The 13821-nt window shown below is 39.7% G+C and overlaps 1 protein-coding gene across 4 annotated transcripts in view; it reads right to left on the reverse strand.

The window, feature by feature from the left end:
* The window catches only part of Atp8b4 (ATPase phospholipid transporting 8B4 (putative)), a 258513-nt gene that overhangs the window by 8281 nt on the left and 236411 nt on the right, over positions 1-13821 (reverse strand). For all 4 annotated transcript variants that reach the window (XM_074065913.1, XM_074065915.1, XM_074065914.1 and 1 more), the window contains 2 exons: positions 13077-13160; positions 9731-9976 (listed from right to left, as the gene is read on the reverse strand). In XM_074065913.1, the coding sequence (XP_073922014.1) occupies positions 9731-9976; positions 13077-13160 (330 nt within the window). The remainder of the gene's footprint in view (positions 1-9730; positions 9977-13076; positions 13161-13821) is intronic.

Below are 13821 nucleotides of genomic sequence, written 5' to 3' on the forward strand. Positions count from 1 at the left end.
GAAAAGACAGACAAACACTAGAACAATAACAAAATGTAGTAAGACCTCTTAAGGAGGTGCAATTAGATCATAGAAAAAAAATCTGGAAGAAAAGAATACTATTTCTGAATTTAAAAATTTAATGAAGACACCAAATAAAAGTAGCCACTGATGAGAACTGAATTAATATTCTGGAATAAACAAATGGAAATAATAGAACAGAAGACAAAATCTTTAGCTCAGGCCTAAAGAAAAAAACAGTTTGCAAGACCCCATCTCAACAGAAGAAAGCTGGGCATAGTGGTGTGGACCTGACATCCCAGGGACTGGTGGGAAGCTTAAAATAGGAGGGTCAAGTCCAGGCCAACCTGGGCAAAAAAGCGAGACTCTATATCCAAAGTACCAGAACAAGAAAGAAAGAAAGACAAAAAGAAAGAAAGAAAAGGCTGGAGGCATGGCAAGAGGTAGAGCACCTGCCTACTGAACGCAAAGCCCTGAGTTCAAACCCCAGTACCACAACAAAACAGGGTGGGGAGGAGAGGGAAGGGGAGGAGAAGAGAGGAGCGGAGTGGAAGGAAGGGGAGGGGAGGAAAGAAGTGGAAAAACATTTGTTAAGCCATAGATAATTGCTTTGTGACAACAAATAGTATGGATTTTCATATTCAAAGAGCCTTCTAAATCCTAGGCAAATTAATGAGAAAAAAAAAGATACATTCTGGTGACATTTGTGATGTTCGAGGATAAAGAAACATAAGCTTTCAGGCAGAGAATTTACTTCTTACGAAGCAAAGAGGATTTATCCACTACAGTGAAACTGGTATGTAGTGTAACAAAAACAAATTTCCTAAAGAAAAAGGCTCCGACTCAAAGAGTTCTACACCCATTCAACATGTCATTTACATGTTATTTAAATAAAAAAAAAACAAAAGAAGAAATTTGTTTTTCAGCAGCCCTAAGGTTTGAACTCAGGACCTTGCACTTGCTTAGCAGGTGCTCTATCACTTGAGCCATGCCCCAAGTCCTTTTATATGTTTAGTTATATTTCAGATAGGGTCTTGTGTTTTTGTCCAGGTTGGTCTCAGACCACTATCTTCCTACCTATGGCCCCCCAGTAGCTGGGATCACAGGCACATCACCATGCCTATGGTGTGACTGAGATGGGGTCTCTCTAACTTTTTACCTGGGCTCACCTCAAACCACATTCTTCCCAGTCTCCACCTCCTGAGTAGTTAGGATTAAAGGTATGAGCTACTGCGCCTGATCTAGAAAGAACGTTTTGAGCACAAAATTATAACATCTAGATACCATTTCTGAACATATTACTCAAAGATATTACTGCAACAAAATAAAATTTAATCGGAGCAAAGACCTCGAAATTGGATATGAAAGCATAAAAATAGTGAGCAATGATTCCTATAAATTTATAGTTACTTCTAAATGAGTAATAATGAGACTATAAACTGCAATAGTAATTTGGAAAGAATTTTGGAACAGTCAAAATATCTTCTGCTAAGGGAGCACTTACTAAAGGAACACTGGGACAAACATTAAAAATTAACATGCAAAAAAGTGAGAAGAAAAATTAAAACCTTTCCAGAATTATTTAATTAGAGGTCAATGAGGAAAGATTTAGAATAAAATAAGGACACATTTGGTGAAGTACATATGTAATTTTAGGATATCAAATATAGCTTTAAATGAATATGAAAATAAGGAGAAATCACTAGTAAAATAGAAATGCATAAATTATTCACAGTAAATAGAACATTTAAAACTGTAATTAATGTATCCACGTATGGAAAGGAAAAATTGGAAATTTAAAAGTAAGCCTGGAGTGGTGGTGCATACCTGCATTCCCAGCTACCTGGGAGGCAAAGATTGGGAGAATTTTGGTTCAAGGCCAGCCCAGGCAAAAAATTAGCAAGATCCTGTCACAAACAAACCAGATGTGTTGGTGCACACCTGTAATACCACCTACATGGGAGGCATAGGTAGGAGGATCACAATCTGAGGCTGGCCTAGTCAAAAAGTGGGAGATCCTAGCTAAAAAATAACTAAAGCAAAAACAGACTAGGGATGTGGTTCAAGTAGTAGAAAGCCTGGCTAAGGGGCCCTGAGTTCAAACCCCAGAACCACAAAAAAAGTCATCATAGAATATTAAAAGAACGAGATAAAATACATGTGATTACAATAAAAATGAGTAGCTTAATTCACTTATCAAGGCATAAAAACTAATAGAATGAGACAAAAAAAATGGAAATGAAGTGATTGGAGCATAGTATTTATCAAGAAAACTAAACAAGCAAGAAAACCAAAACTAATATTTTTTAAAATGAAACAAGTATTTTTTTAAAATCATGAATAAATATAAAAGCTAAAAACAGCAAAGACAATCAGGAACTATTTTGTGTCAAGTAGCATAGCCATGATATAAAGAGAAGGTAAAATCTTGACATACAAGAGTATGATGAAAGCCATAATTACAATGGCAAACTTTAGTGCACTTCTCTCAGCATTTGACAAGCATGCTCCTTTGGAAGCACATGGCTTCTGATCTTTAGTGTGATCATAGCCAACCTGGAAGAGGAGGTAATAATGTCTTCACTGCAATATGGCCGTCCTGTGGTTGGGTTTTGCTTCCAGGCATTACACCTCACTGTGGCTCTCCCTGGTTCCAGAAGATTCTGGAACTACCTAAAAGCTTATGTTTTTTTCTGAAACTAAAGATGAACCTGTTGCTTGTAACTATTGTCTTTATAGAAAATGATATGGTACTTATTTAAGAAAAATTTTAAATGTACATATTCTCCTGCCAGGAAGTGAAATCAACAAAATATCATTCTTCATCTACCATATTAGCAAAAATTAGGAATTCTGATCCCAGAACTCCCATTTCTAGGAACTTACTTGATAGTACATAAAATATATGTACTAGTCTATGTACTGTACCATTGCAAAAAAAGAAACATCTTGAATGTCTATCAATGGTAGACCATGATACATTTTATCTATGTATTATAAAATTCTGTGCAGCTATCAAAAAATTAAAAAATATCTGAATGTATTGGTTTGGAAAGCTGTCCAGACAATCTACTTAAGTGAGAAAAGCACATTACAGAATAATATGCATAATTATGATCTCTTTTGTTAAATATGCTTATGTGTGTGTTTGTCTAAAAGCAAAGAAAAAAACATGGAAGAATTTAAACAATCATAACAGTTAAAGCAGGGAAGGAAAAGAAAATAGTTAATTTCATTTGTGCATTTTCTGAAATGTTAAAGGAGTATTTTATAATTTCAGTGGCTGAAAAAACTGATATTAAAAGAGAAACAGAGACTACTAAGATCTGACTTGTAACATTAGCAGGACTGAAAATTTATAACTATAATTACAGACCATGACGATTTCATGGGGGCTGTTACCACAATAACAAGTCAAGCTTAGACAGTGAGGAAAGGGTATTAACTCTGCTGTCAAAATGAGCTTATTCACAGAATTCCTGAAGGTTATTATTTCACATATTAAAGACAGCAGTTTTTATTGAAGCCAAAATTGCTAAGCTTCAATGCTTATAATCACATACATACTGATGTCTGAGAAGTCTGTGTAAAGTAGACATTTTCAGAGCCTCCTGGAAACCAAAATAAGTGGTGATCTTCTTAATAGACTTTCACTAAAATGTCAAGAGCTAGGAATTCATATACTCTTCAAATTGAAATTTCAATGTTGAAAACAGATCTGTGTGTTGGTCATTGATGAACGGTTTCTCTCCTGTATTAGTTGAGGATGATACTGGTGTCTCAGGTATGGTATCCCCTCATAAAAGACAGAGGTGGAGACTATGAGTTCCATGTAGCTACTAGGTGTCTGGGGAGACCCATAGTTTCTACCAGAGAAGGGAAATTGGCATCAGAAGACCTGTGTTCAAGGGCTCATGCTTGCAATCCATGCAAGCATGGAAGACCACAGTTCAAGGCTAGCCTGAGCAAAAGTTAGTAAGACCTCATCTTAATAATAAGCTGGGCATAGTGGCACATGTTTGACACACATGTTACCTGGGAGGCATAAGTAGAGAGCCAAAGTCTGAGGCCGACCTGTGCAAAAAAGCATGAGACCCTATCTGAAAAATAACTGAGCAAAAAAGGGATAGGGGAGTGACTCAAGTGGCAGAGCACCTGCCTAGCAAGCATAAGGCCTTGAGTTCAAACAAACAAACAGATTTTTGAAGGTTACCACTAGGGCAGGCCTTCTTTGAGCATCCAAGCATATAACTAAGACAGCAGAGATAGTTGGCAACCCAATCAAATTCTTCTCACTTCCTTTGCTCACGTTTAACCTCTCTCTTCTGCCACTACCTTCATTCACTGTGTCTCCATTTGGGAGCACACCGGCCAACAGAGGATGCCAGATGCCAGAAATCTGCTTCTGGGATACCACTGGGCCTGGCCACTCCCCAACGTGCTCTCCTGCCCACAGCACTATTCTAGGTCTCTTGGCTGTTTCAGATACCTCACACTCAGAATTGATGGCAGGGTGGGAGTTGGGAAAGAAGAAATTGGGTAGGAGGGAAATCCATGGAACAATAGTAAGTGGATAAGACATAGGTGATGTCAACCCTGTAGCACAGCAACAAGATCCAGCTCCTCTTCCAACCACCACATCCCAACTGTGCAGTAGGGAATGCTTGCTCTTTTTTTTTTCTCTCTTTTTTTTTTTGGAAAAACTTTTTTTATTATTCATTTATTCACATGTGCATACATTGTTTGGGTCATTTCTCCCCCCATCCCCCTCCCCTATCCTCTCTCCCCCTCATCCCCTCAGTTCCAGGAAGGTCCTGTTCTGCCTTTATCACTAATTTTGCTGAAGAAAAGACACAAGCCTAACAAGGAAGACAAAGCATTTTTGCTAGTTGAGTTGAGGATAGTTATACAGAAATATTCCTAGCATTGCTTTTGTGTACACATGTGTTATGACCCATGTTAATTCATCTCTAACTGATCTTTACCCTGGTTACTGATCCCCTTCTCATGTTAACCTCTGTCGCTTTAAGGTTTCTGTATTAGTTCCTCTGGAGTGGAGACATCAAATGTTTTCATGTTTTGGGTTTTCTACCTATTCCTATATCTCCCGTATGTGCTCTCCCCTTGTCTTGTGGCCCAAGTCCAAACACATTGCTGCATTCACCCTAGATCTGAAGTCCGCATATGAGGGAGAACATACAATTTTTGGTCTTCTGAGCCTGGCTAACCTCGTTCAGAATCATGTTCTCCAGTTCCATCCATTTACCTGCAAATGATAAGATTTCATTCTTCTTCAAGGCTGAGTAAAATTCCATTGTGTACAAATACCACATTTTCTTGATCTATTCATCAATAGTGGGGCATCTTGGTTGTTTCCATAACATGGCTATTGTGAATAGTGCTGCAATAAACATGGGTGTGCAGGTGTCTCTGGAGTAACCTGTGTCACATTCTTTTGGGTATATCCCCAGGAGTGGGATCCCTGGATCATATGGCAGGTCTATGTTTAGGTTTTTAAGAAGTCTCCAAATTTTTTTCCAGAGTGGTTGCACCAGCTGTATTCCCACCTGCAGTGGATTAGGGTTCCTTTTACCCCACATCCTCGTCAACACCTGTTGTTGATGGTGTTTTTGATGATGGCTATTCTAACAGGGGTGAGGTAGAATCTTAGTGTAGTTTTGATTTGCATTTCCATTATTGCTAGAGATGGTGAGCATTTTTTCATGTGCTTTTTTGCCATTTGAATGTTTTCTTTTGAGAAAGTTCTGTTTAGTACTGAATCTTCAATACAACCCTCACAAAGAGCGCTGGCTTGGGGAATCAAGGTGTGGGCTCCTGGCCCTGCAGTTACTGTGTGACGTCCAGAAAATCACTTGTTTTTTCTGAGCCCTGGTTTCTTACATCAATTTGATTTTTAAATGTATCTGTTATGATTTTTCACACAAACACTAACTATTTGCTACTCCTCCTTTTACAAGGTGGGGCTTAATTATCCTCCTCTTGAGTGTGAATTAGATTTGGTAACTCACTTTCAAAGGAATAGGATATGGAAATAGAAAAAAAAAGTTTACAGTGGAGAAACCTGGTAAATACCATCACAACCACATAACCAAGGTTAACAGCAGCAGTGGTAAGTCAGAGTGCCTTCTTGCACAGCCTGAAAGGAAGAAACATAAAGGGCACATTATGTCACCTCTTCATGATTCTTCCCTAAAATCCACAACCTTGATCTGTTCCTAAGAAAGCATCAGACAGCCCAAACTAAGAAAATACTTGACCACTACTCTTCAAAAGTGTCCAGGTCATTGCAGAGGAAAAAAGGTCATTAGAACAGTCAGAGATTAGAGATGTGCTGATCAAATGCAATGAGAGATCCTGGATTGAATCCGCAAAAGGAACATTAAACATTAAAAGCAAAACCAGGGAAACTAGAATCAAAGCTGTAGCTCAGTAAGCAGCACTATATCAATGCTAATTTCTTCCCAGTTTTAACAAATCCAACAAAGTATGTAATGAACATTAGAGAAAAACTATGTGAGAGTATGCAGAAACTGTGTTTTTCAAAAGGAAAATACTTTTTCAGTATTATTCCTCTTTGAATAGGGAATTTCATAGTTCTTTTTCTTTTGGTGGTACTGGGGTTTGAACTCAGGACCTTGTGTTTGTTAGGCAGGCACTCTACCATGTGAGCCACACCTCCAGCCCAATGGAGAAAATTATTTAGCACACATTAGTTTTTTACCAAGCAGCCAAAGGTCATCAACTTAACATTGTAAAATACTTCAGAGAAATACTCTAAATCAGTGAAGGTCTGTTGTGAAGGGTATTTTGTATCCTTCAACTGAAAATAATCTGTTTGGAAAGATATTTGGCAATACATAAAAAGGAACCTTAAGTGCCTTTATATCCTTAGACCCAGAATTCCCACTCTTCAGAATATATCCTAAGGGACTAGTTAGGGAATCATATTGAGAATGACGTATAAGAAAGATAGAAAGTCTGTTATCGTGTTGTTTGCCATAGTGAAAATACAGGTGCAATCCAGCAGCCTCATTGAATAAATTATGGTTCATTCATACACTGTACACCATGTCCTAAATCTCCTGCAATTTTTTTTTTTTTTTTAGAATAGAGGTACTACAGGTGCACCTAAGGCCTAAGTGCTGCCTAGCTGCAGAAGGCAGGGATGGAGGCACAGTCCCACCTTCCAGGACCATATGGTCTGGGGCTTCTCCCTCCCCCTGCTGTGCCTTGCTTTGTGAAGACCTTTAAATCTTACTCTTGTGCTTCCCTAGAGCATATAGTATAGCTGAGTTGGTCATTCCATGACAGCACAGAGAGCTATTAAACAAGGGAATGATACGCACATCCAAGAGGAGGTGAGAGCTATGAGGAAAAAGAACTGAGTTCTGTTCCATCAGAGGCAATGATGGGGCCTAATGCAAGGGAGGCCTCTTTGAAAAAAATGGCCTCTAAGGGTAGTAAAGGGAAAAAGAGTCCAGGCAGAAAAGAGCAGAGGCTTATGCAGGCATAAGATTGGTGAATTCCAGAAGCCAGAGAAGGCCAGTGTGGGCGGGGCATTATGAGTGAGGAGGCAAGAGGAGGGAGGTAGGACCTGTTGCTCTGGAGGAGATGGAAGACAGAGGCTGGATTCTGGCATGATCCATTAAGACCTGAACCAAATAGATTCACAAAACCCCACTCTAAACTCCCCAAGGGAAGAGCCAATGGTTACTTTGAGTCCTCCTGTGAATTCCCTCTGAAAAAGCATGCATACCATCCTTATAAAACTCTGATAATGGAGAGAAAGACATCTCCATTAGTTTATTTCAAAAACTCCAAAGGACAGGGACAAAAAATTCTGTCACTTTTATGAATATACAATGTTTATCAAGTGTAATGTTTCTGTGGTCTCTCAAATTGTAAAAAAAGGAGAAATGCAACTGTGACATCAAACTGGAACAAGACTGTGTGCTTTATGGGAAAAACATCTCTTAAATAATAAAGTTAACATAAAAACATACCACTGACACTTCTGAGAGAGCATATAAGAATAACTTATGGATAAGCAAAAGGAAAAAGAGAAGAATACAGATGGGCATGTAGGAATATTAACTGTTTTTTTTTAATTTAAAAGATAAAAATTAGGCCGGTAGAGTGGCTTGAGTGGTAGAGCATCTGTCTAGTAAGAATGAGGGCCAAAGTTCAAACCCCAGCACTGCCCCAAAAAGAAAATAAATAAATAAATGCATGGATAAATAAATAAAAGATAAATTTAAACAAAATTTGTAGTGCTAATTGTGAAAAACAATTTTACTAGAAACATTCCACACCTGTCATATGTCATACCTATCACAAATTGCCCAATTTATTATCCATACTTATATACAGCAGACAATGTTAAGGACTGTTTGAAGAAGGTTTTCAATTTGTTTCTTCCTTTCAATTGGCCTGTTATCTCAATTACTGCCTTTCAAGTCATCTCCTGGGGACACGAGGTAAAAGGCCCAATGTGCAGCCGAATAAGCTGGGAGCAGTACATTCCACATGCGCCCTTCCCTCTCCAGAAAAAGAGAGAATCGAAAACATACCCTCACCTGATTCTTAAGTTGGCTCAGTAATCAAAAGCAAAATCAAAGAGGTTATACTGCTTGCTGTGCCCATCAAGAGCTATAGATGTGAATAGATAAAAACTCTGTGTGAGCTCTAATTTAGTCTCTAATGGTTTTGCTTTCCATTTGCATTAAAAAAGGACATAAAGTGGGCCAGGCTCCCTGCTTCACACTTGTAGTCACAGCTATTTGGGAGACATAGATAGGAGGGTTGAGGATCAAGACCTGTCCAGGCAAAAAAGTTAGTGAGATCATATCTCAAAGAGTAAGCCAGGTATGCTGTCATATGTCTGTAAACCCACTACAGAGGTGGCAAAGGTAGGAGGATCACAATTTAAGACTGGCACCAGGCAAAACCACAAGACTCTATCTGAAAAACAACTAAAGCAAAAAGGTTGAGGGGGCATGACTCAAGTAGTAGAGAACTTGCCTAGTAAGCACAAAGCCCTGAGTTCAAATTCCAGTACTGCCAAAATATAAAACAGGAAATAGAATCCCAACTCAAGATACCCATGAAAGAAAGTCAATGAAGCATCAAAACTCAATCCCACCAGAACAGTTTCTCTGAATTTGTGATTTGGGTCAAACATTGAATCTCTTAAATAATTTCACAGAAGTGTATTGCCAAACAAACTTTACATCTCACTTTAAAACTTGAAATTTATTAACTTAAATAATCACAGAATTTTTCTCTTCCTGTTACTATTGGATTTTTTTCTTTTTCAAACACAAGAAGGAAATAGTAGTTAACACACAACACCCCACCTAAAGAAGTGATTGTGAGATTTCTAGAAACATGAAAGTTAGGCTTCCCCCAAATCTGCTAATTTATGTCAAATTTTCCTGTTTTCATCTCAAAATGTGTAGTTTTAAAGAAAATCCCAGAGCTGGCAGAGTAACTCAAGTGGTAGAGCACCTGCTTAGCAAGCAGGAGGTCTTGAGTTCAAACCCCAATACCAGAAAGAAAAGAAAGGAAAGAGAGAGAGAAGAAAAACAAACCCCAGTGTTCTTTTAGTATCACTTGCCCTGCAACAATGAGACAAAATCATCCAACAATGAAGTGGAATTTCAACAGCTCTAAACCCATCAAGTTAAGGTGCTTTCATAAACAAGGTTACCTGCACACTGACCACAATGACCAAAGATGTGGCCATGGTTACAGCGAAGGACTGATAGTCAGCCATATGCTGCCCATCTTCTCCAGCCACGTTGTAAAAGGCTCCAAAGGGGATGAAGAAAAGAGCTAAGGAGGTGTAGACTCCATGTGCCACACAGATGAAAAATTTACGCTTGTTAAAAAGTAGATTCAGCTGCCCAGGTTCATAGAGCTGGGGACAGTCCAGGCTGTTCTGGTCACTCACATCCTGTAAACAGAGTATAATTTCAGGTGAGGAGGGTTGAGGAAGAGTCAGAGAGGTCCCTCATTCCCTATCTTCAGAAATAGCAAATGCCTTTGTAAGCATGCCCTGTTATGCACCTACCCACTGGGCCAGAAGGAGACAATATCTTGTTTTCATTCCCATAATAACACAGAAGATAATAAAATGATCCCCATTTTACAGGCAAGGAACTCGAGTCTTCATGAGACATGTATGAGAGGTTGCATAGACCTTAAATAGCAAACCAGGACTTGACTTGAACCCAGATATTTGAATTCAAATAAAAGTTTCTTTTCTACACTTCTCTGAAGGTTGCTTTGGGTGCAGACTCTTCAGAAGCATTCACACTCCCAGAATTCCTGCACATCATGTGTAACCTATAGACCAGGAGTTAATTGCCAGTGCAGTGGGTGGTAGTGACCAGAATATGGCAGCATAGAGCTGTGGTGTCAGAATTGACAAGACATGCTCTAACCTGAGGGAGAAGTGATCAGGAGGAAGGGAGCAGGGAAAGGGGAAAACTCCATGTGGGATTAAATATGGGAAAGGGAGGATTCAGTAACAATTGCCAAGTGTTTAAGACAAAGAAATTCTACAGATGGAAAGCACTATGTTTAACACCAACTAAAGTGATGCTTCTCAAACTTGATGTGCACATGAATCACCTGAGGAAAAGATCATTATTCGCATAGCCTGAGGACATGAGATTCTGCATTTCTAGCCAGCTCTAAAGTAACACTGATAACCACACTGTGAGCAAAAAAAGGCAAACACTAAGAACCAAGAAGGAAAGCAAGAATCAACCACTAGAAACATCAGAGGACCATGGGTGGAGAAATAGTCAAAGATGGTGAACTCTCGGGGTGGTAGGGAAAGATCTGATCCACTTTCCTCTTTACAGGATGGCCCAGTTCTCACCAAACAAGGTCCCATGAAGAACACCAACCTATTCTCTTTAGGAAGGCCTGTGTTGAAAAGCTGAGGGGAGCTTCTTCCCCCAGTCTGAGTCTGATGGCTGGTGAGGTTAGGTACACAGGCTTTGTTACCTGGTTACAGGTATGTAATCTTAGACCCATCTGAGCCTCAGTTTCCTCATTTCCAGAAATGCAAACAGTGACACCAATCTCACAGAACCACAGTCATGATTAAGAGAATATGTGTTGGGTACAGTTCTTGCCACATCTTAAGTAATAAATAACTGATGCTTCCATACAAATAAGAATAAATAACATCAATAATAATAACAATAGGAATAAAATGGCCACCCCAACGTCAAGGGGCCTGGTTCTAGGCCCCTTTAGTTCTGTCACTTATTGGCTGTGTGGTATGAGGGCAGCAACTTGAACCTTCCCAACTTGGCTTCCTCCTTATAAAGTGAAGGAATCCATAGATGATTCTTGAGGCCCTTCCAGCACAGCATTCCAGGATCTTGTGATCAGTTTAAAGGCCAACATTGACAAAGCAGGAAAGAAGAGAGGCAGACGTTCAACTTGATGGCAATAAGGAGCCGTATTTTTTTTTTTGAATTGCACAATAACCATGTTTTCCCAGAAACTGCTTTATTTTTATTATTTGATTCCACATTCTGGGCAGCTACAAAAAGAAACAACTAAGAAAAGAAACATTTGTAAACATGGGCATTTGGAAGTGGATGTGCTTAATCCTTTGCATCTAAGGTCTTCAAAAGTTCATTATTTCTTGTAGAACTCCACAAAATATGCCTTTTACAAACTGCCCTTTTTACATTTGAGAAAAGAGACTTACAACTGACTACAAAGTCAGCAAGATGGGAGAGAGGACTGAGCTCATAATGTGAAGATTTATATTTTGTAATAGATGGCTTTGGCCCAGAAAATGAGGCCCAGCAAACGGGTCTAAGGACAGTCTGAAGAAAATCTGTTCTCCTTAAAAAAAAAAAAAAACCACACATTTTAGAATAATACACTCTACTTGTACCATGGAAACTCCATTGGCTAGCCTTCTACTTCCCCATAGGCAGCCAGACTTCTCCCCCTTCCAGGAAGTATCTTCCAAGGCTCTTCCAGTGCCAAGGAGTCACCATTTTTATAATTGGCTCCCTCCCTTCTCCCCACTCAAGCACACTGGAGCTGGACAACATCTGTGCTGTATGTCTCGATGTCTGTGAGGATTTGTGTGTTCCTCTCCCACTGGCCGGTTACTCGGCGGCCAGAAGTTCCTATTCTAAGGCTGTGATAGACAAGGATATCTCATTACACATGCTGGCTTTTGGTGCTCCAGCCTCATTCCTTGATTTTCTGTCTATCATTGCACAGTTCTCTATAAATTCTCAGAGGCTAATGTAGCATTTCCCAGTATATAAACCAAAAGACACTAGTTCTGAGGCATTGCAATAGGTGCTATATGGGGGGGGGGGGGGCGGGGAGTAAAGAGTAAAGCTATAGTCACAAAAATTTGGGAAATGTTGGGGCTAAAATAAAATTTAAAGAGACTACTTCCTGGAAGACCTCTCAGAGCCATTCATCAATAATGTGGGGTGTGAGACTGGGCTAGGTGGCTCCAGCTTTATAATCCTACCTACTCAGGAGGCAAAGAAGGGGAGGATTGCAGTTCAAGGCCAGTCCAGGCACAGAGTTAGCAAGACCCCATTCCAACCTATAAAAAGCTGGGTATTGTAGTGCACACCTGTCATCCCAGCTATGCAGAAATATAAATAGGAAGATCATAATCCAGGCCAGCCCAGGCAGAAAAGCAAGACCCTATACAAAAAATAACTAAAGCAAAAAGGGTCAGAGGCATGGCTCAAATGGTAAGGACCCTGCCTAGCAAGTGCAAAGTCCTGAGTTCAACCCTTAGTACTGCCAAAAAAAAAAGTGGGGTACAAATTTCTAGGAAGAGATAAGCCAAATTTTGATCAGAGGACCCTTTTGGGGGAAAGCAAGCGACAGAGGAAGGGGATCTGGAAGGGGATGTGACCCATGCAACACCTATTAAAACACCTGCATTCTTAAGGCTGTTTCTGTGAATCATGTCTTCTACTTAGCTAGAAGCAATAAAAAGGTTTAACAGAGAAGCTAAGCTATAAAGAACAGAGAAAAACACATACCTGGTCAAAAATCCCCATGGCTAAAACAGGTAATGATGTGTAGACAATGTTAAAAAGAGTGATGAACCACTGGTCGTAAACAGTCTAAAAGAAATAACATAGTGAGAAACACCATCCATATTCATGAAAATATTCACTTTCAGGTTAAATAACTTGATTTTCTGTGGTAGGTGGGAGCTAGATTTCAGAGTTATGCAAATAGGAGATCCTCCACACACACACACTAGCTAGGTCTACCCTCTTATCGACTCTGCTACCTTCGTGTGGTACCGGATCTCTCTGAACTTCAATCTCCCAACCACTGAAGAGCCACCATATCCTCCCTGCAGGAGGGCAGTGAAGAAGATGACGCATGTAGTGAACCTGACAAATGCCAGACACATGTGAGACCTCAGACCCTTTTGGCGTGTTGCTGTTTCATTCTCCAGGTTTTTAATGGCTTACAGTGAGTGCAAACACCTGCTCTTAAGTGATAGACAAAGAATCTGCTAAAGTCTTTAGAGGCTTTGCTATCCCCAGCCTGTTGGAGAGCTTTTTCTTGGGAGAGGTTTGAGGGAAGGTGATCAGGGAACTCACTGCTCAATATACTGGGTATAAGCAAGCAAGACAATAAAAATATGCCCTCACAACTGTACAGAGCAAGTAACACAAGACCTCCTTACGTGCACCTCTCTAAAACCAATGAAGCATGTGGAATAGCACAATGTCTCCATTTTGTTGATTATGTAGAAAGAGAATCTTTCAC

The sequence above is a fragment of the Castor canadensis genome, chromosome 2, assembly GCF_047511655.1.
Source record: "Castor canadensis chromosome 2, mCasCan1.hap1v2, whole genome shotgun sequence".
NCBI classification, from domain to species: Eukaryota; Metazoa; Chordata; class Mammalia; order Rodentia; family Castoridae; genus Castor; species Castor canadensis.